Source organism: Caenorhabditis briggsae, assembly GCF_000004555.2.
Source record: "Caenorhabditis briggsae complete genome, chrV, whole genome shotgun sequence".
Taxonomy (NCBI): Eukaryota; Metazoa; Nematoda; class Chromadorea; order Rhabditida; family Rhabditidae; genus Caenorhabditis; species Caenorhabditis briggsae.
In genome coordinates, this window is record NC_013488.2 from 2,602,145 (window position 1) to 2,627,975 (window position 25,831).

General features: G+C 38.4%; 6 protein-coding genes across 6 annotated transcripts in view; 4 read left to right on the top strand and 2 right to left on the bottom strand.

Moving 5' to 3' along the window:
• CBG21825 lies at positions 1 to 22,307 on the top strand (the record flags this gene model as incomplete). Its single annotated transcript, XM_002635586.1, has 2 exons — positions 1 to 322; positions 21,688 to 22,307. Coding segments are annotated over 2 exons (942 nt in total), but the record flags the coding sequence as incomplete, so codon positions are not given.
• CBG21826 lies at positions 2,493 to 5,017 on the top strand (the record flags this gene model as incomplete). The annotated part of the gene is given in 6 exon segments (XM_002635587.2): positions 2,493 to 2,681; positions 2,741 to 2,797; positions 2,799 to 2,826; positions 2,872 to 3,226; positions 3,253 to 3,401; positions 4,692 to 5,017. Coding segments are annotated over 6 exon segments (1,104 nt in total).
• CBG21827 lies at positions 6,310 to 13,059 on the bottom strand (the record flags this gene model as incomplete). The annotated part of the gene is made up of 13 exons (XM_002635588.2): positions 6,310 to 6,705; positions 6,751 to 6,934; positions 7,979 to 8,205; positions 8,247 to 8,520; positions 8,567 to 9,076; positions 9,594 to 9,716; positions 9,763 to 10,027; positions 10,127 to 10,448; positions 10,918 to 11,412; positions 11,592 to 11,860; positions 12,529 to 12,661; positions 12,759 to 12,856; positions 12,936 to 13,059. The coding sequence occupies 13 exons, from the start codon at positions 13,057 to 13,059 to the stop codon at positions 6,310 to 6,312; spliced, it is 3,420 nt and encodes a 1,139-aa protein (XP_002635634.2).
• CBG21828 lies at positions 13,422 to 14,747 on the top strand (the record flags this gene model as incomplete). Its single annotated transcript, XM_002635589.1, has 2 exons — positions 13,422 to 13,479; positions 14,404 to 14,747. 2 exons carry the CDS (start codon positions 13,422 to 13,424, stop codon positions 14,745 to 14,747), a joined length of 402 nt encoding a protein of 133 aa, XP_002635635.1.
• Positions 18,903 to 25,831, top strand: part of Cbr-srh-89 — a gene marked incomplete at both ends in the record, with an annotated part of 12,346 nt that continues 5,417 nt past the window's right edge. The window contains 3 exons of the mRNA XM_002635590.1: positions 18,903 to 19,120; positions 19,588 to 19,733; positions 19,781 to 20,144. Of these exons, the coding sequence (XP_002635636.1) occupies positions 18,903 to 19,120; positions 19,588 to 19,733; positions 19,781 to 20,144 (728 nt within the window). The remainder of the gene's footprint in view (positions 19,121 to 19,587; positions 19,734 to 19,780; positions 20,145 to 25,831) is intronic.
• Cbr-srh-92 lies at positions 22,917 to 23,864 on the bottom strand (the record flags this gene model as incomplete). The annotated part of the gene is given in 4 exon segments (XM_002635591.2): positions 22,917 to 23,189; positions 23,191 to 23,595; positions 23,598 to 23,751; positions 23,803 to 23,864. Coding segments are annotated over 4 exon segments (894 nt in total).

Here is a 25,831-nt window from a genome sequence, read left to right on the forward strand (position 1 = left end):
ATGTGTCATGAAGGTTTTCTACACTTTCTATCCTCTCCAGATTCCCTAAAATCCATATGCCACGTCATCACCTATATCGAAGTCCCATTTCACATTTTTGGTGTCTACTGTATTGTGGCAAAAACTCCGGGAAGAATGAAAAATGTGAAATGGAACTTGTTGATTATGCATTTTTCAATTATTTGTCTCAATTTGATAATGAGCTTTTTGTTGATCCCATTTATGATGGTCCCCGCTTTGGCTGGTGTTCCATTGGGATTTTTAGAGGAATTGGGAGTGCCCCAGAAATTTCAAATGTATTTGGCGGTTACCGGACCAGCAGGTGATTTTTTATTCGTTTTACCGTACCGTATGGTGTGCCCTTCTATTAGATGGGTTCTCCTGTTAAAAGGGCTCTTCTAATACAGGTTGCAAGGTATTTCACTTCTAAAAAATTTCAATTTTCAGTCACTGGAATCACTATCGTTGCAGTTTTCGAAAACCGTTATCTCCTTGTTTGCAATCATTTCTACTGGAAAAAAATCCGGTTTCCTTACATTTTCCTGAACTACCTCGCTGCTTTTCTCTGTTTTATCCATCCTATTTTACAAGCTCCTGATCAAAATTCAGGCAGATTAGAGCTGAAAAAAGTATGTTTAAAAAGTATGGAACTTTCAAAGGAAAATTTCCAGAACTTTCCATGTGTCTTCCAGTACATCAGTATAAGCTCAATTTTCATATTCCCACAAGACACGGTGATCATTGCGATCCCAATGATTTTCGTGATTTTCCTTGTCATTGTTCAGGCGACAATCGTGATATTGCTCATTTATCATCGCTTTTATGTAGACAGATTTAAAGTGTCAGAAAATACAACACAGATGCAGAAGAGGTTCATGAAGGCGTTGTTTGGACAGTTTTTGTTGTTCGTTTCTATTTTGGGCGTTCCGGTTAGCATTTTTACGTTTTCCATGTTTCTCGATGATTATAATCAAGGTAAGGATGTTTTTTCACAAGAAATAGGAAGAACACTTTTCGAGCCAATCTATCAGGGTTACTGTAAAAAGTTTCGAAAAGTAATTACCGTAAAACCTGTATTAGAAGGGCCGGCTCTTCTATTGTTCCAAGGTACCTCCGGAGGGCCCTTCTATTACAGGGACCCTTCAATTAGAGGGGGCCCTTCTATTTTTCCGGTCAGTTTTTTTCCGAAATTTGTCATCGAAAACTTTGACAAAGTTTCGTTCAAAATTCATGAAAATCTGCCAATTTTACCAAATTTAGCAAGAGTTTCATCGAAAAATAGAGTTTCAACAAATTTTTATTAAACTGTGGAGTTACCGGAATATTTTCTACTAAAAAAGTACGGACATTTTGTAATTCCAATGCATATGTTGATAGGGTCCTTCTTTACATGGGGCCCTTATATTACGGGGGCCCTTCTATTACAGGGGGCCCTTCTATTTTTCCAAGCCCCTCTCGTAGGGCCCTTTTATCAGAGGCGCCTTTCTATTAAGGGGGCCCTTCTAATACATGTTTTACGGTATGCGCAAAAGCCAAATGACCAAAGTCTGCGGAGCCTATCCGTGTTTATACTCATTTTGATGCTCCCGACACGATAAGATTGAAAAATTAGATTTCAGCTGGATCTGACTGTTTTCTGCCGGGTTTCAAACAGTTCCATGTGCAATTCCAAAAAATGAGAACTGTAAAATCTCTCTCAGAGTTGCACCTTCGTGGTTCAACTTTGAGCCAATTTATCTCGGTTCCTGTGAAAGGTATCGAAAGTAGTTAGCTGACAAAATAATTTTGATATTATAATAAACATTTTGTTAGTCGACCACTTTTTGCTATCTTGTACAGAAACGTAGATATATAGACTAAAAGTGGACGGGCCAAATAGGCACTTGCCGACAGCCGGCATCAACACAAGGAGCACAATCAGAACAGCGATAACACCGTCATGTAGCATACTCGGAATAAATCTAAAACTTTCAGGTCTCAACAACTTTTGTATTATCATTTTATCTCTGAATGGATTGGTATCAACAACCGCTATGATCATTTTACATCAACCATATCGAGAATGGATTCTGGCTTGTTTCGGCAAAAAGTCTAGACGTTGTTCTGTTATTAATGTTTTGTGATGATAAAAATGAAGTTTTTATGTTTGTCTAACCTAACCCAATTTCTTTCATATAATCCCCTCTTCGAGTTGAACTTGTAAGTCCATTGGTTTAGGTGTCGCTCAGATACCAGTTGAGCTACGATGACACAAGCTGTGCGCACCATACACCGTCACTACTTGTACACCGTCACGTCTAAATGCATACCGTACCAAAAAAACCTCATTTATCTCCTCCTTTAACGTTTCCGGAATCTTTGTCTAGACAGCAAAACAAGAGTTGCTTATTTCCGATTAGTTCTCATTACAATTATCATATTTTCTACAATAACAGGAACCATATTAATCTCAGTTTTTTACTTTACTGCTTCATTTACTTCCTCTAATCAAAATGTTCAATTTCGACATCTCTTCCATCTCGGACAACATCTCCAGGTTCTGTTACGTCACTACTGTATTCCTTAACACCCTTCTGATCTATTTGACTATGAATCACACTAAACAAATAGTTGGAACTTATAGAAACATGATTATAATTTTTGCCAGCTTTGGTATGTGGTTCGCCACAACAAATATTTTAGTAAGACCTGTAAGATTGTCTCTTTTTTTCATTTTTTCCTTGATTTACCCACCTTTTAGCTTTTCCATTCTTACAATCGTTGCTTGGTATATTTCACCTTGGGCTCAGCATTTCGAAAATAAGACTTCTGCTGAATATGAACTCTGTGAGTAGAATGGTGGTGGTCATACAGAAATCCTTGTTTTTCAAGTGCTGTATTCCACAATGTATGGTGTTATTATAAGCTTCCTAGCTGTTCAATTCATCTATCGAGCATGTGTGCTATCAAAACCAAAATGGACGAAAAAGTTTGATGGTTGGAAAATATTAATTTGGATTCTCTACGTATTCATTATGGGTGTTGTCTGGTCGACCGGAGTTGATATCGCACAGCCGGATGAAGAAATTTACCAGTACACGGAAAGGGAAATTCTAGTAAATTATGGAGTTCATGTCCACAATATACCAATGTTTTCCATACTGGCATATGTAAAAAAGTGTTTTCTTGGTAAGAAAGAATATGTTAAGTGTTTCAGAACGCTGATGGTTTCCTCCGGTGGAACGCTGTACTTACCCTTGCAATTTTCATCAGTTTGCTCATAGTCCAATACACGATTTGTCTGGTTTGTGGGATAATAATGTATCGTAGAATGCAAGGGAGCATGTCATCGTTTTCCTGTCAGCATGAGAAGCTTCAAAAGCAATTTTTCGTAGCTCTGATGTATCAGGTATTTCAAGAAGGTCTAGTGTCCAAGGGCACTTCAGAAAGGGGAACAACTAGTTCTTACAAGGGAATGTCGTTGAGAAAGCTCTTCAGAATTTTCTCTAAATTGGCTCATTTATAGAATCGAGTATGGGCTTTTACGTAACACTATTCTCTACCTGCAAAACTCGCTAAAACTCGAAAAAAATCGATCCGAGGCATGTTTTTCTATTGCACGCAATGAAGTGAAGAAAGGGGAGGAAATAGAAAGCGTTGAAACTCGCACAAATGCTATAATTCCAGATCGATTTTTCTCGAGTATTAGCGTGTTTTGCAGGTAGAGACTATTGTTACGTAAGAGACCATACTCGATTCTATAAATGAGCCAATTTAGAGAAAATTCTGAAGAGCTTTCTCAACGACATTCTCTTGTTAGGGTCCATTGGTTTTAAGGATTAGTGGGTGCAAACTTGATGCCACAAAGGGGAGGAGTACGAGAATGGGAAGTGTAAACACCGATCACTGTACACCATTACACAAAACTGCACACTTTCCCCGTTTTTCGATACCAAATTTAGTTTTCATTCTACAATATTTATTTATGGATTCAACTTACATATATCCACTGGCGGACTCGTTCATCTTGCAAGTTGTTTCAGAATACAAAATCGCTTTGAGAAGTTGAAAAAGTAATTTTCAAAACGTTAGCGTTTCAGAGTTTTACAAAATGGTAAAGGCTGCGCAATGGTCTTTCAAAATGATGGGATTCCAGAACCATCGATTTCTGTGGTGATGACAAGGATGTGAAGAATCTACCGTAAAAGAATCGTCGAATTTGAGCCCATGTATCTCATTTTCTGTGAAAGATATCAAAAAGTAATTAACTAATAAAATGTTGCTGATATCATGATAAAGATTTTATTAGTTGACAACTTTTTGATATCTTTCAAAAGAAGTGAGATATTTAGGCTCAAAGTAAATGGTCCGGGTGGCGTTCTATGAGAGTGTTTATAGTATTATGAAGATCAACTACTACTAATTTGAAACAAATATTTTAAACATTACTATTCTGCAGAAAGAGCAAAATTAAAGTGTTGGAGGTGCCGCGCCGCTACTGGTTGAGCTACGATGGCGCAAGCTGCGCGGCGGCACGATAGCCACGTGCGGTGACAATTTGTCTAGTCTCTGGTGTTATTATGTACCGGAGAATGCAAGGAAATTTGTCATCGTTCTCCAGTCAGCATGAGAAACTCCAGAAGCAGTTTTTCATTGCCCTGATGTATCAGGTAGGTTGAGATGGAGGTGCGCTTCAATTCCTCGGAATTCAGGTTGCCTCGTATTCTTCCATCTTCCATCACTATTCATCTTCATTTTACCATTTTTCGATACGAAAATCAGTTTTCATTCCACCGTACTCATTTATAGCTTCAATGTGTATCCACTGGTGGACTTGTTGATTCTGTTGAAAGTGGTTTCTGAGTACAAAATTGCTTTGAAAAGTTTGCTTATTAGATTTGATAGATGTGAAAGGAAAATGTTCAGAGTTTCGCGATATGATAGCTGGAGAATGGGCAATGATATTCCGGAACGGTGGCATCCCAGAACCCTCGATGTCTGTTGTCAATGCGAGGATGTAAACTTGATGATTTTCTAATTTTGTGATCTTGAATAAAATCGTATTTTGCTACTAATTTTTGTCACAGTCTTTCAAAGTTAGGGATTAGTTTCAGGTTGTTTTCTTTTTTTTTTCCCAACGCTATCAGACTAAGATGAAATACCGTAAACACTCTAATAAAACGCCATTCGGACCGTCCTCTTTGAGCTTATATATCTCACTTCTTTTGAATGATATCAATAAGTTGTTAACTAATGAAATTTTTATCATGATATCAGCAACATTTTATCAGTTAACCACTTTTTGATATCTCTCACCGGAAATGAGATACATGGGTTCCAACTTGACCATTTGGGTGACGTTCTGTTAGAGTGCTTACGGTATGTACATGATAACCTATTGTTTTGTTAATTTCAAAGCTATCTACACATGGTTTTGCGATTTCTGATGATGAGGAGTCCCTTCATGTGTTATTTGCCCCAAAAGACTTATATTTTGAATCAATTGTTCTTACTGTAGTCTACCGTAGTTTCAGCAAACCCACTGATTATCTGTCTCTTTATTTGTTGTCAACACCTATCCACTGGTGGATTCCTTGATCTTTTTGAATGTGGTTTCTGTATACAAACATGCATTGAAAAGTAAGACATGCACTTTGAGCTTAATTATCTCGGTTCCTATGAGAGATATCAAAATTGATAAAATTTTTGTCATAATATCACCAATGTTTTATCAGTTGACAGATTTTTGATATCTCTCATAGGAATCGAGATAATTGATCTCAAATAGGGTGGCCAATAACACTGTAGCAATGAAAGTATGCCAACTTGAAATTTTCAGAGTTCTGGAAGCTTGTTATGAAGGAATGGGAGGATACTGTAGGGGCGAACTATATTCCAGAACCATCAATGTCCGTGGTTATGTCAAGGATGTGATCTTCCAGATTCTGCTACAGTAACCTTTGCCTCACTTTTCTCAATAAACAGATTCTCACTTGACCGGAAACAGGAACATCTCCCAAAGAAGCTAAATTTCCCCCATTTTATCAGATTATGTTATCACTATGTTCGACTCGCAAATCCTAGGCCAGAATATAGCAAAATACATTTTATTCAATAAAAAATGAAACTTCCGATAGTGTTATTTGAAAAAAAAACACGATAAAACTGGGATGAAATGACAATGAGAGAAATCGGGATGGTCAAAAAGTTTTCGAGAGGAATGCAAGAATCAAAAATCAGCAAGAAAACACATATGAAATTTACGGGGGGAAGTGGTTGAAATGAAGAGATTGAAAGAGAGAAATTTCGGTTTTTTTACTCATAAACAAATTATGCACAGCAAAGAATTGAAGCGAGAAAAATAAGCAATTTAGAATAAGAGTATGGATGTGTTTTAAAAAAGAAAATGTAAAAATGAAAAACATCACTTTTGCGGCCTCGTCTCCCATTCATACCACGCTTCTCCGAGAATCGTTCCATGATGAGTCTCATTTTATCCTCCACAGTTGGTTCTGGAGCTGGCGCTGGTTTGGGAGCTGGCTGAACTGGAGCCGCGGTTACTGGAGCAGCGGGAGGCGGAGCCGCTGAAGTAACAATGGTTGGAGCCACAGGCGGCAGACGTCTTCTTTCAGGAGGCTGAGGACCAGCAGAAGTGACAGTTGGATGTGCAATGGTACCATTGACGGGTCGGTAGGGGCGGTAGTTGTATGGAAGGGGGAAGTCTGCCTGCAAATTGCTTTATGTAAGCTTGCACATTCAAATGTCCCTTACCGAAAAGAAAGCAGAGAAACGTGGCGTTTGGTGCTCCTCAACACATGTGTAATGCTTTCTCCATTCACGATTCGAGACTTGACGGAACACGGTCTTCTCTTTGGTTCCATTTTTGTTGACTACAGTAATTTTTGGAAGGCGTGGACGTCTCTCGAACTCGTTTTTTGGCCACATTTCAATGATTCTGAATAGATAGACGGATTTTAAAGGTGGCTGGGTGGGAATAAGGGCTCTGTCTCAAAATTAAGGACCTCGGAAGCCCGCTGGATATGAAAAAGGTCTTTTGCTAGATAAATGGGTCTTTGAGAAAAAAAGAGAAGTCAAACTTCAAATTTGGCGCCAATTTTTGGAGCATCCCGTTATACAGGAAAACGTGCCGTTTCAGCCTTAGCCTATAGTTTTTAGCAAAGTACTGTAATACCTGTTTCGAAGCACCTCTGGAGAGGCTGTCTGTTACTAGGGCTCTTCAATTAGAGGAACTCTTCTAATACAGGTTTATCGATAAACTGCCGTTTGGAAACAAGTTATATGAAAGCCCTTATTGTTTATTAAGATCTAATTTTTAGTGATGGAAGTTTTATTTTCAAATGGACCTAATATATGGATCCAAATACCGTAAAGCCTGTATTAGAAGGGCCGGCCCTTCTATTGTTCCAAAGTACCTCCGGAGGGCCTTTCTATTACAGGGCCCTTCAATTAGAAGGGGCCCTTCTATTTTTCAGGCTAGTGTTTTTCCGAAATTTTGCACCGAAAAATTCGACCAAGTTTCGTTCAAAATTCATGAAAATCTGCCAATTATACCAAAATTTAGCAAGATTTTCATCGAAAAATAGAGTTTCAACAAATTTCTATTAAATTGTGAAGTTCCCGGAATATTTTCCACTGGAAAAGTACGGAAATTTTTCAATTTCACGACATATTTTGAAGGGGGGGGGTCCTTATGTCACAGAGGGCCCTTCTATTACAGGGGCCCTTCTATTCTTCCAAACCCCTCTCGGCGAGCCCTTCTATTAAAGGTGCCCTTCTAATACAGGTTGGACGGTATACAATTAGGAGGACCTAGATCCCAATACTTTTCCAGCAAGTTTAACTCGTCAAGTTACTTCAAAAAAATGGAAAATAACGGTTCCTCGATTTTTTAAGCCCCTGGAGTTGAACCGACTGAGTTACGATCATATGAAACCCAGGACGACTTCCCAAGACTTTTATTCGATTAAAGAAAACTCACATTTTAACATGTTGACACATGGGGTTTGGAAGTGGTACTCGTGGCCAGAGGAGCATTGCCGGACGGTGTTGAGCAATGATTCGATGCATATAGACAGGGTAGCACTCGACGAGGCGTCGAATGTGTGCAACGTCGCGAGTGGTAACATCCATCGTAATCTGCTTCATCATATCTAATTGAGCTTGGAGCATTTTTGCTTCAAAGTACCAGTCGACCAGAGCTAGTCTCTGAAAATTTACTTTCCATTGTGTCAAATTCTCAATCCTACCTCAATAATCGGCAAGTTCTCAACCGCCCGTCTATCATAAAGACCCCGTATCGCATTATACAACAAGTAGGCTGGAAGTGTGTTCGGTAGCGGGTGATGGAAGCCATGGGATGAGTAGATCTTTCGAAGATCCGAATTGATAAACACCACATTACCCTCGTTGGAAGCAATTTGATAGTTGGTTGTGGCGGTTGGTGTCATGGAAACCAATGGGATCGTAGGAAAGTTCGGAATCGGGAGTAGGTATCCACGGTAGCGATAGCCATCACGGTGCCTGGAAAATGAAGACCTCAATTTGGGGAACCTTACTGAAAACCCACATATACTTCTGTGTATGAACCAACTGATAACCCAGCGCAGTAAACGTCTCGTAGTATTCCTCACAGCCATCCAGATCCGTCACACCGTGCCCGATGAAATGAGTTTGTACAATCAACCGTTGCAGTCGCTCATCATCCGGATACACATCATTCAAATTCAAATTCCCGCCCTCGTCAACGTACTGCAAAAGAATCGGATTCTGAGCTCTCAAGAAAGTCGCAGAGGTGGTGAGTCTATAGTAAGCGTCGTCTAGATTCAGGTCACGATATTTTAGTGAGTAGTGCATCACAATGTTCAAAGGATCGTCCAGCACAGTATGAGGATTCGTTTCCATGCGAGTTTCAAAGACTTTTTTAGGATCCAGAGAAGGGAACACTAGTTCTGCTCCATCGAGTGTTTCCTGATTGACGTATTGTAGAAATAAGACAAGTGGGTTGTCCATCGCGAAACCCAGTTCGTGGCGTATGACAGTGTACATATCTTGGGCATACCAAATTGTGTTGATCAAGCTGAAAAACGTATTATGGCTTGTGAATCAAAAATGGCTATGTCAAATGCTGGACTGAATATATAGAGGTTTGAAATTTTAAGCCTCAGATCCAGCAGCTTATCGTTTTAGAGATAGTTTTCTGGGCTCATATGGACCAGTGATGGGAGGAAACACATTTTTCCAAAATACGGAAAACGGAAAGGGGATATTTTTTCCGCGGAAAACGGAAACGGAAAAAAAAACGAGTAACATTTTTTTAACGGAAAATGGAAACGGAATCGCAATTCAATGTTTTTGTATTCACATTTTTTCCGCCTCCGCTGAAAAAAAAATTAGCGATTTTTCCGAAAAATGGAAACGGAAATAAAATTTCACTTTCACGGAAAACGGAAACGGAAACGGAATCAAAAATTTTTTCGCGGAAACGGAAACGGAAAAAAAATCTCTAAAAACCGGGCTGAAAACGGAAACGGAAACGGAAATTCCTCCTATCACTGATATGGACCATACTGTTCAAAATGAACCTTAAAACTCACTAATCCATAATGTACCAATTGACGGCGTCCGTTTCACAATAATTCGCATGATTCTTATACTTCCTCAACTCTTCGATAAACTCCTGAACACTCCATCGAACCGCTGCCGCGCCGTATTGACCTCTGAAACTTTGAAGAATCTTTTGAAGAATCCTAAAGTTCTACTCACTCTGTCGATTCATCATCTTCGGGTTCTGCATAAGACACCAGAAACTCAGTTGGCTTCCAAACAGATGTTCCCGGATAGTTGACTCGCTCAAACTCCTCGAATAAGGCCTTCATTCTGAATTTGGCGATTTTTTCAAAACTTCGACTTTCTGTCATTGTATCGATATCCATATCAAAGCATTTTGGTATACGAGTCCCAATTCGCGGTCTGGCAGCATAGCAGAGAAATGAGAAGAAGTTGGCATACCGACAATGGTCTTCTAGTCCTGGAAAAACATTTTGTTGAATGGCATATTTTGAATTGTTATGAATAGTTTTTTTCCAGTACAGTAGTTGAAGTTCAATCTCAAAAACAAATCACTCACTTCCCATCCAATCCATTTCCAATGGCTTGGACAGCTGACCAGTTTCCAGTGCCGCCTCAGCTTCAGCTATCAAATAATCTACGTTGTGCTCTTTTAACGGTCGACGCTTGCAAACCAAGTATTGCTCATAATTAGCACCATCTTGCATGTACTTCTCCACAGTTTCAAACATCATTCTGTGAACTTTTCCACGATTCCGGCGCTCGGCCATATCGAGATGGTCAATGCTGAGACATGGGTAGTCGCCACACTTCATCAAAACACTATCGCTATTGTTGGTAACCACTCCAGTGGCAACGAACGGTGTCGGTGTGTGGTACTCCTGAAAGTTACAAGGTCTCTCGATTATTAGCCCATTGAAGACTCTTGGGGAGTTGAACTTGTTGATAGATCGTTAAGAGCACCACGCTGCGGGTCTATTCTATAAGAGAGTTTCCAAGCTGGGACCATGGATTTCAAAAAGATACCACCCTGGCCCAATCGATTATAAGAGACGTCTCAACATGATAATTCTGGTCTTATCTCCTTAGCCGATCGTATGATCTATAGTCCCAAAAATCGGTCCCAAAAAGATACCCATTACGGTCTTATCCCATGGGTCATGGTCCCATCTCTCCTATCACGGGATCATTCCCCAAGCTGTGGTTCCGTCAAATGGGACCGTGGTGGAACCATGGTTGTACTGTTGGGCTGCACTAATGATCTATGGTGGCATCGAGAAATCGATGAACTCAATTTGGGACCATTTCTATGGTTCACTGGGGCATCGGAAAGGAGTCCCAATAACTCACCTGTAGCTCTATCAACAGCACATAATTATCCAGATTCCTCTCATCATCGTCATTCTCCTCCTTCCACATCATGTGCATTTTCCCGAAATAAAGTGCAAACTCGTGAACAACCCAAATTGTGGAACTAGCGATATTTTCTATCCGAATATCCGTGACTTCCTGACCATCTAACAAATAACACACCGGCCTTCGTTTCTCATGATTTGGGTTCAACTCCGTCCAGTATCCCGGATAAACCTTTAACACATATGTCTGGCCAAGAATCTTGATCTCTACCACGTTTTTTGGATCGTCCAATTTATCATTTGTGATTGGAAGTTCGGGAAATGTATCACAAACAAACAGGCGGTTGTTGTGATTGTACAATTGTTTGAACTCTCCGTCGTGGATGGTTGCAATGTATTCTTTTGATGCTTCGAAATCTCCAATGAAGTACATTTGAATGTTTGACTCAATCAAGGTTCCGTGCTCAAGAACTTTGAATCCACATGAATACTAAAAATAGGGGAATTAGATTTTCTTGAACTTTGAGCTCAATTATCTCTGTTCTTATAAGAGATATCAAGGATCCGTCAATTGATAAAATATTGGTGATATTATGATAAACAATTTATCAGTGGACGGATTGTCGATATCTTTTATAGAAATTGAGATAATTGAGATCAAAATCTCACCTCATCTAGACGAAACTGCAAGTCCAGAGGCATTGGCTGCCGAATAGTTTCGCTTAGCGTGGGTCCAATCATGAAGTTTTTCGCTTCTCCACATCCATAGAAGTTGCCATCATGACACCAGAATACAGAATGCGTCGATGACATTTTCATTTTGTACACAGGTGGTACAACCAGTTCGTTTGGAGTGTTGATGTACCAGCCGCTCGCGGTGTCGATTCCCAGACAGTGGTTGGTGTTGGCGCCGAACGCGAAGACACGGGGTTCCGGTTCTGGAAAATTTTTGGTGCATTTTTTTTGATTTTCGGAATCTCGGAACTTTGGAAGTGTTAAGAACATTAATTGTGAGATTCAAAGTTTCAGAATCTTGGAATGTTAAAATTTCCGAATCACACAGTATATCATGGAATCTCAGAATCTCAGAACCTTAAAATCTCAGAATTTCTAAACTTCGGATTTTGAGACATATGAATTCCAGAGTGTCAGAATCTCAAAATCCAAGATTTTACGAATCCATTAATTTCAAGATCTGAGAATATCAGAATAATGTCGAGAACCTCTAGAATTTCTTAGAATCTCGAGAACCTCTAGAATTTTAAAACTTCGATATTTCAGAATCTCAAAATCTCCGAATCTCAGAATCTCAGAATCTCAGAATCTCCGAATCTTAGAATCTCAGAATCTCAGAATCTCATAACCTCAGAATTTCAAAATCTCAGAATCTTCAAATCTCGGGATCTTAGAATCACGAAATCTTGAAGTCTCGGAATTCTTTGAAATTTCAGAATCTTCGAATTTCGAAATTTTGTAATCTCAAAATTTCAGGATTTTGAAATATCGGAATCTCAGAATTTGACCCTAATAATTATAAAATTTTTTATAATTTTAGATTTTTACATTTTTAAATTTTCAGATGGTTTTTCCAAAATCAAATACTCACTCATCGTCTTCGCCAACTGACGTCTTCTGTGTGGTGTTAGGAGTGTCCTCGACGGTGCAAACGACTGAATATATCTCCGTTTTCGAATCTGCTCGAGTAGAAAATATAGTGCCACATCGCTGAGGCGTCGTCCCTGAAATGATCGAAATTCAGAGCATGTTTTTCATAGTTCACCATTTTGGACTAAAATTTAAGAACTCTGAAATAAATCTTTCCGAAAAAAGACTCACCTCGTAGACATTGATCAGATTCTCGTATCTCATTTCCGGCGATAGGTATACAAAACAATCATGTGCAATTTTAATTATTGTGGTGTCATCCGATTTGACTGAAAATCCTACTTTTCAGAAAATTTTCTATTGAACATCTGATGGGCAAGTTGCCCAAAAACTAGGTCAAAAACTCACGGATACACAAGCCGACAATCTTATTGTACATGTTTAGTGCACCTCGCATATTCGCCCTTGCGATCGCTTGGTGATAAGTTGCTATGGTTTTTTTCAAAACGTCATTTCCCGCCGCCGAGGCCATGCTGACCTGAAATACAAATTTTTATAAGAAAAACTAGAAAATTGTGTTTTGAAGAAACACAAACGAAGGTAATTTGAAGTAGAAAACTGGGAAAAGAAGAAGAAACCGTGGAAGAGGAATTGAAGAAAGTTAGGCCATATCCGTGGCCGAGGACCCGACCACCCAGTGTATAAAAAATAGCGGCAACTATGAATGATGGAATTTTCACAGATTTTTGCCTTCAGGACAACAAAAAAAGGCTGGTCTCAAAAATCGATTTTCCGTTTTTTTTTCATGCCATTTTTTTCGCGGCCATCTGGTGTGTCCGCTTCGATAAGGTTAGAGAGTATAGAAAGTGAGGAGGGTGTTAGAGAAAATGAGAAATGGGGAAAAAGAAAGAAGATGGAAATGGAGAAGAGAACGGGGGAGAAAAGGAAGGGGGTAATTAGAAAATGGTTGTATATGTTTATGAAATGAAAAGGAGAGAAAGATGGAAAAGGTTATATTCTAGGTTTTGGATTAGAGGATTTTAGTGTATTTGAGGAAGGTAGAGACAGCTGTTCAGGAAAAGGCAATAGGCAGAAAAGAAAAAGAGAGAAAACATTTTGGGGTTCAGGAGAATTGATCTTAATAGAACCTGAGAATTTCAGAATCTCAATATCTCAGAATCTCAAAGTCTTAGAATGTTAAAGTATTTAAATTTTCAAAATTTCAGGATCTTGAAATTTTAGAATCTTGAAATTCTAGAAACCTAGAATTTCACAATGTCCGAACCTTAGAATCTCAGAATCTCAGAATCTCAGAATCTCAGAATCTCAGAATCTCAGAATCTCAGATTCTCAGAATCTCAGAATCTCAGAATCTCAGAACCTCAGAATCTCAGAATCTCAGAATCTCAGAATTTCAGAATCTTAGAAATTTAGAATCTTAGAAATTTAGAATTTCAAAGTCTCAAAATTCAACCACTGAATCTCTGAATCTCAGAATCTCAGAATCCCAGAATCTCAGAATCTCAGAATCTCAGAATCTCAGAATCTCAGAATCTCAGAATCTCAGAATCTCAGAATCTCAGAATCTCAGAATCTCAGAATCTCAGAATCTCAGAATCTCAGAATCTCAGAATCTTAGAAATTTAGAATTTCAAAGTCTCAGAATCTCAGAATCTCAGAATCTCAGAATCTCAGAATCTCAGAATCTCAGAATCTCAGAATCTCAGATTCTCAGAATCTCAGAATCTCAGAATCTCAGAACCTCAGAATCTCAGAATCTCAGAATCTCAGAATTTCAGAATCTTAGAAATTTAGAATCTTAGAAATTTAGAATTTCAAAGTCTCAAAATTCAACCACTGAATCTCTGAATCTCAGAATCTCAGAATCCCAGAATCTCAGAATCTCAGAATCTCAGAATCTCAGAATCTCAGAATCTCAGAATCTCAGAATCTCAGAATCTCAGAATCTCAGAATCTCAGAATCTCAGAATCTCAGAATCTGAGAATCTCAGAATCTCAGAATCTGAGAATCTCAGATTCTCAGAATCTCAGAATCTCAGAATCTCAAAATCCCAGAATCTCAGAATCTCAGAATCTCAAAATCCCAGAATCTCAGAATCTCAGAATCTCAGATTCTCAGAATCTCAGAATCTCAGAATCTCAGAATCTCAGAATCTCAGAATCTCAGAATCTCAGAATCTCAGAACCTTAGAAATTTAGAATTTCAAAGTCTCAAAATTCAACCACTGAATCTCTGAATCTCAAAATTAGAATTCCGAAAATTCGGACTTTAGGAGACATATGAGATTCTTAAAATCTCAAAAGTTGAAAAAAATCCCATTCCATTAACCCAAGACTGAAATTTATCAAAAACACTAATCAATTTTTCTGAAACTAATAAAAAACGCCAAATTTAGAAAAAAAAACCATGTCAAAAGCTGAAAAATTGGATTAACACAATTAATTTTTTAAAAAAATTTCGGAGCGATTGAAAATGAAAACGAAATATCAGAGACTGAGGAATGTGCTCCAGACATGTGACAGTTTTTATCCGAATTATTCTCGAATTCGAAAATTTGTACGGATTTGGACTTTGGACTAGAATAATATTCAGAAGCTTGGCAATTTTGTTATAGGTGGGGGACAGGAGATTTTTCGTAGGATTTTTGTAGCTAGGGTATGCATTCTAACGTGACGGCGTACAACGCTTAACGCCACTCTGCGTACATCTGTCCTTTGCCCGTGTGGCTCAGTCGGTAGCGGTGCCGCACCTTCAATACTCGGCCGGATAAGTTCAACTCATCGAGGGGCATATTTAAACGGAATTTCAAGAAACTTATTTTTTTCATGTCCCCCCCCCCGCACCTTTAAAAATCGACTACAAAAAATTATTCTAGGAGTGGGCACATGTATCCCCAAATACCGTAAAACCTCTAATAGAACGACACCCGGATCGTCCACTTTGAGCCTATATATCTCATTTTCTGTGAAAGATATCAAAAAGTGGCTAACTAGTAAAATGTTGCTGATATCCTGATAAACATTTTACTAGTTAACCACTTTTTGATATCTTTCAAAAGAAATGAGATATATAGGCTCAAAGTGGACGATCCGGGTGTCGTTCTATTAGAGGTTTTACAGTACTTTTTTCGATGTTTTTATTAAAAAAGCGCAAAAGGAGGAAGAAAAATATTTTCCGAGTTGCTAAGCACTCGAAAAATGACAACCACAACACAATAATTTTCGCCGAGCGTCACAAAATTTCTAAATCTGCACTTCTTCGTCTCTTGCTGCGAGAAAATAGCGGGATTCTAATTTTTGGTTACGTCCGTCCGGCTGCTTTGCTGCTTCTGCTTCTTCTGGCTGCTCATTCACTCGAAGAAATGGAAAATGAGAGGAAGAATGCGCTTTTCGTGCTTTGTTTTTCGTCCGGTTTTTGGGTTGCTGTGTGTCCTCTTCTTCGTACTTATGGAGAGAGATCAAAAAAAGTTTATGGAGGGGTTGGGGAAAATGGATAATGAAAAAAGAATGTAGTGGGAATTCGATATTTAGATTGAAATCAAGAAATCAGTAGGGTATTTACCAGTGTTGGGAGGAAACGCATTTTTCCGAAATACGGGAAACGGAATCGTAAATTTTTTTTCCGCGGAAACGGAAGCGGAAAAAATCTTCAAAAATCGGGCAGAAAACGGAAAACGGAAACGGAAACGGAATTTTCTGTTTTTCGTCTATTTTTCAGGATTGTTTTTCCCTTTAAACGGAAAAATACACAGTTTTTAACGTTTAAAGACCATATTTGCATCACTTTCCATGCTTTTTTTCAAGCCAGAATCAGATGTTTTCGTTGTTTTTTACATTTTTTTTCCGTTTCCGCTGTAAAAAAATTATCGATTTTTCCGAAAAACGGAAACGGAAACGGAAATAGAATTTCACTTTCACGGAAAACGTAAAAGGAAACGGAATCGTAAATTTTTTTCCGCGGAAACGGAATGACACAAATTGTCATAAACACACAATTCTTCAACTATTTAACGCTACATACATGGCGTGATCACTTCCTTATCACCATATCAGATCTGGAGCATAATCGTGGATATGCTAAGGAAATGCTATAAAAAGAAGCAGAATCGCCAGTATGAGGAGACATCTGAATCAAAGGAACAATCCCAACGGATCTCTCCAACGATGGATTCACTGATGCGAGGATCCAATTGCTGACGCTCGCGGATGAGCCAATCTACCGATGCCACACCCCTTCTGCAACCTCCTCATCAAGCCAAGGATGGTTCACCCCTCTGCACTTATAAACGGAAACTCCTGTCGCTGGTCATCGTCTCCTGGCAAACTCCCCAAATGCTGCTGCTATGAAGAACCCTAATCAGAGCCCTAAATCCACTAACAAAGAAGTTGTTGAATAACTAATGTTCCTATCCTTGTACTTTCGCTCCGACACAGGCTCCCATGACTTGTAGAAATGGACATAGGTTGTCGAATTTCGTGAAACAACGTTTTTATTTGATTCTCTTTGTTTTGAACCAGTTCTAGCACATAATGTTTTTTTTTCGAAAGTTGAAAAAATGCCTAGGGGGTAACCAATGGAAATTTTTTTGAAAACTTTTTTTTTCGAAAAAAAGGGGAAAATCTTTCCAGATTGTAGAGAAGCATTCAAAATACGAATAACATGTAAATATCCTCCAATAAATTCAATAATTCCTTCAGAAACTGACTCCAAAAATGAGAAATTAGTACTGTAATCACTTTCATAGCTCATATCTTTTTTTCACAGGACCGGGGTAGAAAAACTGACTTCAGTTCTGTAATCAGCGTGCCCAAAAGTACCAATGACAATAGTTTGAGCAAAATCAAAAACATGCGGTTTGTCTAGAATCTTCAATGGATCACAATCCTTTGCAAATCGTAGAAAAAGATGAAAACAAAAAGTTTCGAAAGTAACAGGTAAAACACTCAAAATCAAAATTTCTACCAATTCCAAGTATATAAAACCATATAGGATCACCTAGAAGTCAGATACAGTCACCAGAAAAAAACGAAGAAAATATTTAAAAAAAAGTTTAGCAGCTCGAGGGAGTCGAACCAGAGAGTAACCGCTTCATATTCCTCATCACTAACCAATCGACCACGCTTCCACATTCTTTCAACACAGTAAAACTTATATACGTGAGGAAGGAAAATGAGATTGAAAATCCACGTCATTTTTCGAAACTTTCGACCCAATTTTCTCGAAAACTACCGCGACAAAGCACTTTTTGGAAACAGATTTGGAATTAGGAAAATGTCAGCTTTCAGATGATATAGGACACCACCCGTATCGTCACACCCGAGTTGGGGCCTTCCCTTGTAAGTGTCGGAACAAATTCCGTACTTTCTTATAAAAGATATCAAAAATTTGTCAACTGATAAAATGTTTGTGATATTATGATAAACAACTTATCAGCTGAAAATTTTGATATCTTTTCAAGAAACCGGGATAATTGAGCTCCAATGGCCCATATAGGGTGGACTTCTATTATGAGATTCGCTGAAAGTTTGACAGTCAATTTCGGGTCAATTTTTTTTTCTTCCTTTTCAACGGCGTTTTTTGGGAATTTCGGATTTTTTTGAATTTTTTCGCAATAATATTCGGAAAATTGATAACTTTTAACACATTTTAATGCAATAAAAATTTTTGATCGGAGTCCTCCTTTAACAAGCTGGATGCTCTTCTCTTAGAGATGTTTTCGATTTTCTAAAAAATTTAGATTCACACAGTACCAGTATATAAGATATGCGAATAAAAAGTCCAAGGTGATATTTGGCCACTGTGACAGTTTTCAGGAGTCTGGCCCCTTTCTGTACTGAAACCATGAAAAAAACGGGTGTCTTTCAAAATCGGTGAAATGCTAAAAATCTAGGAATTTTCTAAAAATTCTGTGATTTAAAAAAGTTATACTAGGTCTTTTTTACATTCTCCAAAAATTTCAAAGTGATCGGACACTTGACAGCCGAGCTCCTGGATCCTGAAAACGGTCAATATGGCCGAAAATCAACTGAAATATACGTTTTTGTATATCTTATTCAAATTATTGTTTCACCTTTTCACAGTTTTTGGAAATTATAACTTTTTGCATGTTCAGAAACTTGACGATTTTTAAATATGAACTTTTTTTCAAAAAATTCATACATGTTTATTCCAATGTTTGATCTATTTTTCGTGGATAAGTAGTTTGCTCCCCTGTGTATTTATTTCCTCCAAATATCATAATTGAACTAGAAATCAGATTTTCCACCTGATTCGTGTCTCATAAATCGAATGAATAGTCAGAGTAAATAAGGCAATTCATTCACATCATTTTTTTTCTGTTTTCTGATATTTGAATGGCTAGAACAATCCCTGAATACTATGCATTCGAATATCTACCAAAATGTGAAATTGACGATAGTTTTTTGTCGTCCTGGAGAGGATTGGCGTATCCGTGTCGTGTGATTCAGTACATTTTCCTTCCCATTCAATTGCTCACCGGATATTTTATTTTGAAAAAGACTCCGGCTGTTATGAAAACGATGAAACAGTCTTTGCTAGTTTTTCATGTTTGGTGAGTTATAGATTTCAAAAGTTCAGTTTTTAAGGGTAAATAGAAATATGGCCTAATTTTGAGTTTTCTAGGCCATTATGGTGAATGACTTACAATTAGGGATGGCCTGATACTTACCTGGTGTGTTTTCTAGGCCATTGTAACACGCTGGCCTAAATTTCTGGGCATGATTTTTAGGCCACCCTAGTTGATTGTCCAGAAATGGAATAGCATGCAAATGATGTATTTTCTGGACAATTTTTAAAAGGTGGCTTAATTTTTGCAGATTGAGTTTTCTAGGTTTTCTAAGGAATTGTATACTCTTTCAAAATGTCAAAATGTTAGAAAGCTCGATTTTTTTCGAAATCTCTTTCAAGAACTTTTTGGAATACCGTCACTACCGTAAGATGCACCCCTAGATTCAATGTACCCTCCGAGATCAGGGGCTTATTTCATAGAAGTTAATCTAAAGAAGTCCTTTTCTTCAGCTGTACTATCCAAGACCTCCATTTTCTCACACTATCCACCTCTTATATATTCCTCCCATCCTATGCATTCTTCGGTGTTGGATTCTTCGCCTGGCTTGAGTTCCCACCACTTCTGCAAATCCTGCCCATGTTTTTTGTACTATTTTGTAATGATTTTTTTCGCCCATTCCCCTTTTAAATCACATGAATTCAGGCACCGAATCAGCTACAATCTACCTATTTGAAAGTCGCGCCAGCATCAATCCAGAAAACATATTCAGATTTACAAGGACTCGTAGTCGACTGATTTACTACTTAGGAACCTTGGGACTGAATTGTATGATCTATATATTGTTCATATTCAAAGTACCCGAAGATCAGGAAGCTGCTAAGTTAGATATCCTAAAGTTTATTCCATGTCCAACCAGAGAGTTTTTTACGGAACCAGTGTTTGTGCCTGCCGATCAAGAGTGGTCCAACCTTATGCTTATGTATTTCATACCAGTTTTCATAGGTATGACATTAACTCAAATGCTATTTTTCTTCTCTATCTCGGTATATTATCTGTTCGTTCGCAAGTTATCTGTCTCAATATCTCCTCAAACACGGAAACTTCAACAGTGGTTTTTTATTGGAATTCTCGTTCAAACTCTTATTCCAATTCTCATACAAGCATTTCCATATGCCGTGATCACTGTGATGATGAAAAATGAGAAGCTGACACAGTCTATGTCGAGTTTATACATGATAGTTTTTGGAATGTATGGAGGTGTCGGGAGTGTTGTGATTATATTTGTGCATAAAGGATATCGAAATATCATTTTCAGATTTTTCAGCTGTGAACGAAGTAAGTTTAGAACACTAAAGCTATAAAAAGCAGGATATGAATAGGTGCAACGACTATTGAGCCATATCGAAAAACATCGGAAAACACTGGAAGGATTCAACACTAATTTTATTTGCAATCGATATTTTCAATGTCTAAATGTATAAATTTTGCGTATATCACATCAGATTCATCTTGTCAGCTGACCATCTTTTTAATATCTCCCATGGACATAGATAAATTGGCCCAAAGTTACCAGTCCGGATGCTCTTCCATTACAGGCTTGTATTCAATTTAAGGTTTTCCTAAAGTTCCGAGATTTAGAACGTTTTAAATTTTAATCGTTTTTCAAAATCCAACGTCCAATCCTGATTCATACATGTTTATGCCTAATTCCGATATTTTTCGTCTGATAAGTACTTTCATCTTTCCTATGTGATAAATAGTAATCATTTCCACCAAACATGTCAGAATTAGACTAGAACTCAGATTGTTCCACCTGATTCGGGTCCCACAAATTGAATGAATGGTCAGAGTAAATGAGCCCATTCATTCCCTTTCCTCCTACATCGTTTTTTGTGTTTTCTGATACCCGAATGGCGAAAACCATCGCCGAATACTATGCATTTGAATATCTAACTAAATGTGAAATCGACGATAGTTTTTTGTCGTCCTGGAGAGGATTGGCTTATCCGTGTCGTGTGATTCAGTGCATTTTCCTTTCCATCCAGATGCTCACTGGGTATTTTATTTTGAAGAAAACTCCGGCTGTTATGAAAACAATGAAACAGTCTTTGCTGATTTTTCATGTTTGGTAAGTAACAAATTTCAAAGGCTCACAGCGGTTGTATCATTGTCAGTATCCAAGGGTACATTGAAATAAGGTCCATTTAGTTCTAACCTCAAGTACTTGGCTCAGTGGGTATATAGAATCAGACAAAAGTTTAAGTTTGCGAACGGATCCGTTTGTCCATCATTCGCAATCGGATCGGATACGGAGTTCGCAAACGGATAGAATACGGAGGAATACAAAATAATGTGCTGTGGTTTTCTGAAAACGGGTCGCGTGCGGTCCGTATGCGGTTCCTATTTCAACCGCGCGCGAACGCTGAGCGTCCGTAACGGATCCGTTCGCATTTTACCTGTGTTATATGTTTCTTCCATCCTATGCATTCTTTGGTGTTGGATTATTTTCCTGGCTTGGGATCCCCCCACTCCTGCAAATTGTTCCAAATTTTACATCCTATTTTGTAAGCAAGTCTCTCGGTCATACCCCCTTTAAGCCATGAATTCAGGCACCGAATCAGCTACAGTCTATTTGTTTGAAAGTCGCGCCAGCATCAACATAGATAACACATTCAGGTTCACAAGGGCTCGTAGTCGACTGATTTATTATACTGGGACGTTGGCATTGAATTGTATGATCTATACATTGTTCATATTCAAAGTACCCGAAGATCAGGAAGCGGCTAAATTAGATATCTTGAAGTTCATTCCATGTCCAACAAGAGAGTTTATTACGGAACCAGCGTTTGTGCCTGCCGATCAAGAGTGGTCCAATTTTATGCTAATGTGTTTGATACCTATTTTCTTAGCGATTGGGGCATCTCAATTTCTATTTTTCTTTTCTCTCTCCGTATATTATCTGTTCGTTTGCAAGTTATCCTTCTCGATATCTCATCAGACCCGAAAAATGCAACTATGTTTTTTTCTGGGAATTCTGGCTCTAGTTCTTATTCCATTTGTCATTCAGGCATTTCCTTATGTTGTAATCACTGTTATGATGAAAAATGACAAGCTGACGCAGGCTATGACGAATATATATTTCATAGTTTTCGGAATGCATGGATGTGTCGGGAGTGTTGTGATTCTATTTGTGCATAAAGGATATCGAAATACTATTTTCCGGTTTTTTCGCTGTAAAAGAAGTGAGTCTTAGGATACAGAATCATTTAAAACATGATAAGTCTAGGTGCAACTGCAATTGAGCCATATCGAAAAACATCGGAAAACGCTGGAAGGATTCAACATTGATTCATTTTGCAATACTATTTTTTTAACTTCGAAAGTCAATTCCGCTTCAAAACATCCATTCCGCCAATAAAACTTTTTTCTTCGAAAAATCGAAAAACTGTTTTTCAAAGAACACATACAATAAGAATGCCCTAAATTACCGTTCCCATTTAAACTGCTGAACTTTGGATGTTTGGTTTTAAAATTTCAGAGATTATGAGCCAACAAAGTGATCTAACTTCCTCAATTTGATGTTTCTAGGCCACGAACTTTTATGGCCTAGAAACAGCCTGATAACCGCCTACTGTGCTTTCTAGGCAATTTTAACATGGAGGCCTGGTCTTACATGTCCCTGACGTGTTTTTTCTAGGCCACCAACTTTTATGGCCAGATAAACTTTTAAGTTTTCAGGTCAAATGGACAAGTACTAAGCATTTATTCCGACACCGAAAAAATATTCTTGAAAAGTCATTTGAGTCATCTTTGTTGGCCTATTTCTTAATGACGCTTTTTACACTGCTATGCTCGATTGTACGACGAGAATCTGAAAAGGAGAAAAATATTTTTCAAAACACGAAAACTCAAAAACCATACCTTGTAATTTGTGTTTTCGTTTCAAAAAGCTCATTACAAACTCTCGGTATGGTCCATGAACCAAAATGATAGCCAAGCTTTCGGCGAGTCCATGAATCCCCACAGTTACTATACACATATTGATAACGCCTTGAGTAAGGCGATCCAACAACAAGCATGTGATTGCTATTCCATAAGTGACAAACGACAAATGGAACAATTGCTTGTACAGTAATACCGATGAAAAAATGAGATTGATATTTTCGAGTTAGAGGGGATGATAATGGGCACGATGTGAGGTAAAGATAGTAGACTGAGCACCCCACAAAGAAGAGTACTTGTAATGTACTCGTTGTGACGTAAAAAGCTATTCCCAAAACAACAAAATTTGCTAAAATTGGACTTGAAAATACTACGAATGCTGGCTCCGTAAAAAACTCTCTAGTCGGACATGGTCCAAATTTCAAAGTCTCCAATTTCGCGGCTTCTTGATTCTTTGGAACTTGAAACAAAAACCAGGAGACAGGTGCGTAAAGAAGATAATTGAACGCGTAATACAATAACTTAGTCTTACGACTCCTGATTTTGAAAATGTTATAATCAATAACACTGCTTCGACTTTTATACTGATTATCACAAATATGCCGGGGACCATCAGATAAATGAGTGGAATGTTGAAAATGTTAAGAATTCCACACCCGAAAAGTGCCGCGTGTGGATGGAAAATGTATGGAGTCGATAAAGTTCCAAAACTAAAGTCCAGAGCGGAACACCTGAAAAGTAACTCTAAAATATTTAAATGCAACTGAAAAAAAACGCCTTACCAGAAATTTGATACCAACAACGGCCATTTCATACATTTCATCTCACGAGGTGTTTTGAACATTATTGAATAAAAAGTGAGAAGTTGAACAGGACAAGCGAATAGTTGAGTGAAATGGCTGGTATTCGCTAACCCTTGCCATGACCACCAGAAACTATCGTCCACTTTACAATGAGTATAGTTGGTACGGTAGCATTCTTTGTTGTCGAGTCCACGTGGCTATTCACCGACTCAACAACTTTAAGATATTCTGAGGACCTCTAGGCCCAGCCCACTGTGCTTACTCCTCAGAAATCTTCCTATTTCCCACTTTATTCTCTTTATTTTCCTTTGTTTATTAGCCTTTTATTGCTTTCTCATATTCAAATTCCCGCCAATTTTCTCTCCCTTCGTGCAAGCGCGCCCTATCGTTGAGATCTCGCCACGAAGGGGTTAAAGGCGCACACACACTCGAAACGGGTTTACTGGCCTACTTTCTATTCTGATTAATTGAGTTTTACTCAGTTTTATTCTAGTCTAGTAGTCAGTGATGTTCCGTGACGTTTACCTTCAGTTTGCAAGTCCGTCAACCTCATTACTCATCATTATTCCTACTATTTCAATACTGTAAGTCCTACGGCGATCCCCGATCGCCTTACCGGCCTTATTGGACAATAGGAAACCGCTAATGGTGTGAGTTGATATAGATTTCCTTCTGAATAGACTAACGGCCAGTTCTGTGACCTGTTTCAAGAGTGTTTTCCTTTCAGTGCTCTCATCGCGACCACTAGGAAGCGTGTGCTATTGGGAACTTTGTCTATGAGAAGCGATAAGCTTGTCACCGGTAGGAGAAGGGTTTTTGTTGCCCAAGGCTTTTTGCCCCTTCAACTATTGAGTGATCAGTGATGTCCTTCTCGTCCGTCTCCAAGCCAGCCCGACTCCGAGGAAGCCTCTTATTGACGATATATTCTCTTTATTAAATATATACCGCTCAATAAATGGGTCACTGATACTACTGTTTCTTTTATTGTTTCCACACCGCTTATCTGCCCGCTCGTTGTTCCACTCCTCGCTACAGACATAACTAGTTCCCCTGTTACCGATGCACTTTCCCCTATTTTACCAGACAGCACGCACAAGGAGGTAGCTTGTTTCTCTGGAGCCGTCACGGGGAATCCAAGACTCCCCAAGGTGACCCCTCTACATTCTTCGAGGGACGTTGTCATTGTGAAAAATGAAAAACAATTTTTTTTTGGCAGCGCAAATCAGTTGCAAGACAAGATGGGTGTCTGAGAATGACCAGGAAGGAACGGATAGTAACATCTAATTAGCTGCTGGTTTTAAAGCTTGATAACATGTTTTTGACATCTAAAAAGTCGTGAATCATGAAGCGACAAATCTGAAAATCTCTAAAAATCAAAGATAATGACACACTTCTTTTCGCACCACAAATCAGTTGCTAGGCATGCTCTAATTAGTTGCTTATTTTCAAACGTGTGGTTTGTCACCATGTTTTGACATCTTTGAAGTCGGGAATCATAAAGCGAATAATCTGAAAATCTCTAAAAATCAAAAAAAAAGTATTTTAATGGCACATAGTACCGTATAACCTAGAGCGATTTTCCGATCCGCAAATTGGAATTTTATGTAAATATTTTTTTTTCCTGATTTATTACTAAAAATGTGGGAGATGTGAGAAATCTAGAAAATAATTGAAATCTAGAAAAAAAAGTTTTCCAAAGTATCGGCAAATGGACATTCGAGCTCCAGATTCCGGAGTACCGTCAAAATGACCGAAACTCAACAGAAGAATACGTTTTTGTACAGTGCGTTCAAAAAGGATAGGACCCCCCTCGATTTCGAGGGTTCCGGACAGGCCTGTGCGGCAACAAAATTTTTTCGGCAATTCGGCAACTCGGCAATTTCCCGAAAAAAGTTTCGGCAACTTTCGGCAATTTTCGGCAACAAAAGTTTTGCGTCTTTTTTTAGTAAAATCGATGCGTAACTCACCTGAAAATGCTCCAATCAGGCTCAGAACTACAGAAAATGTG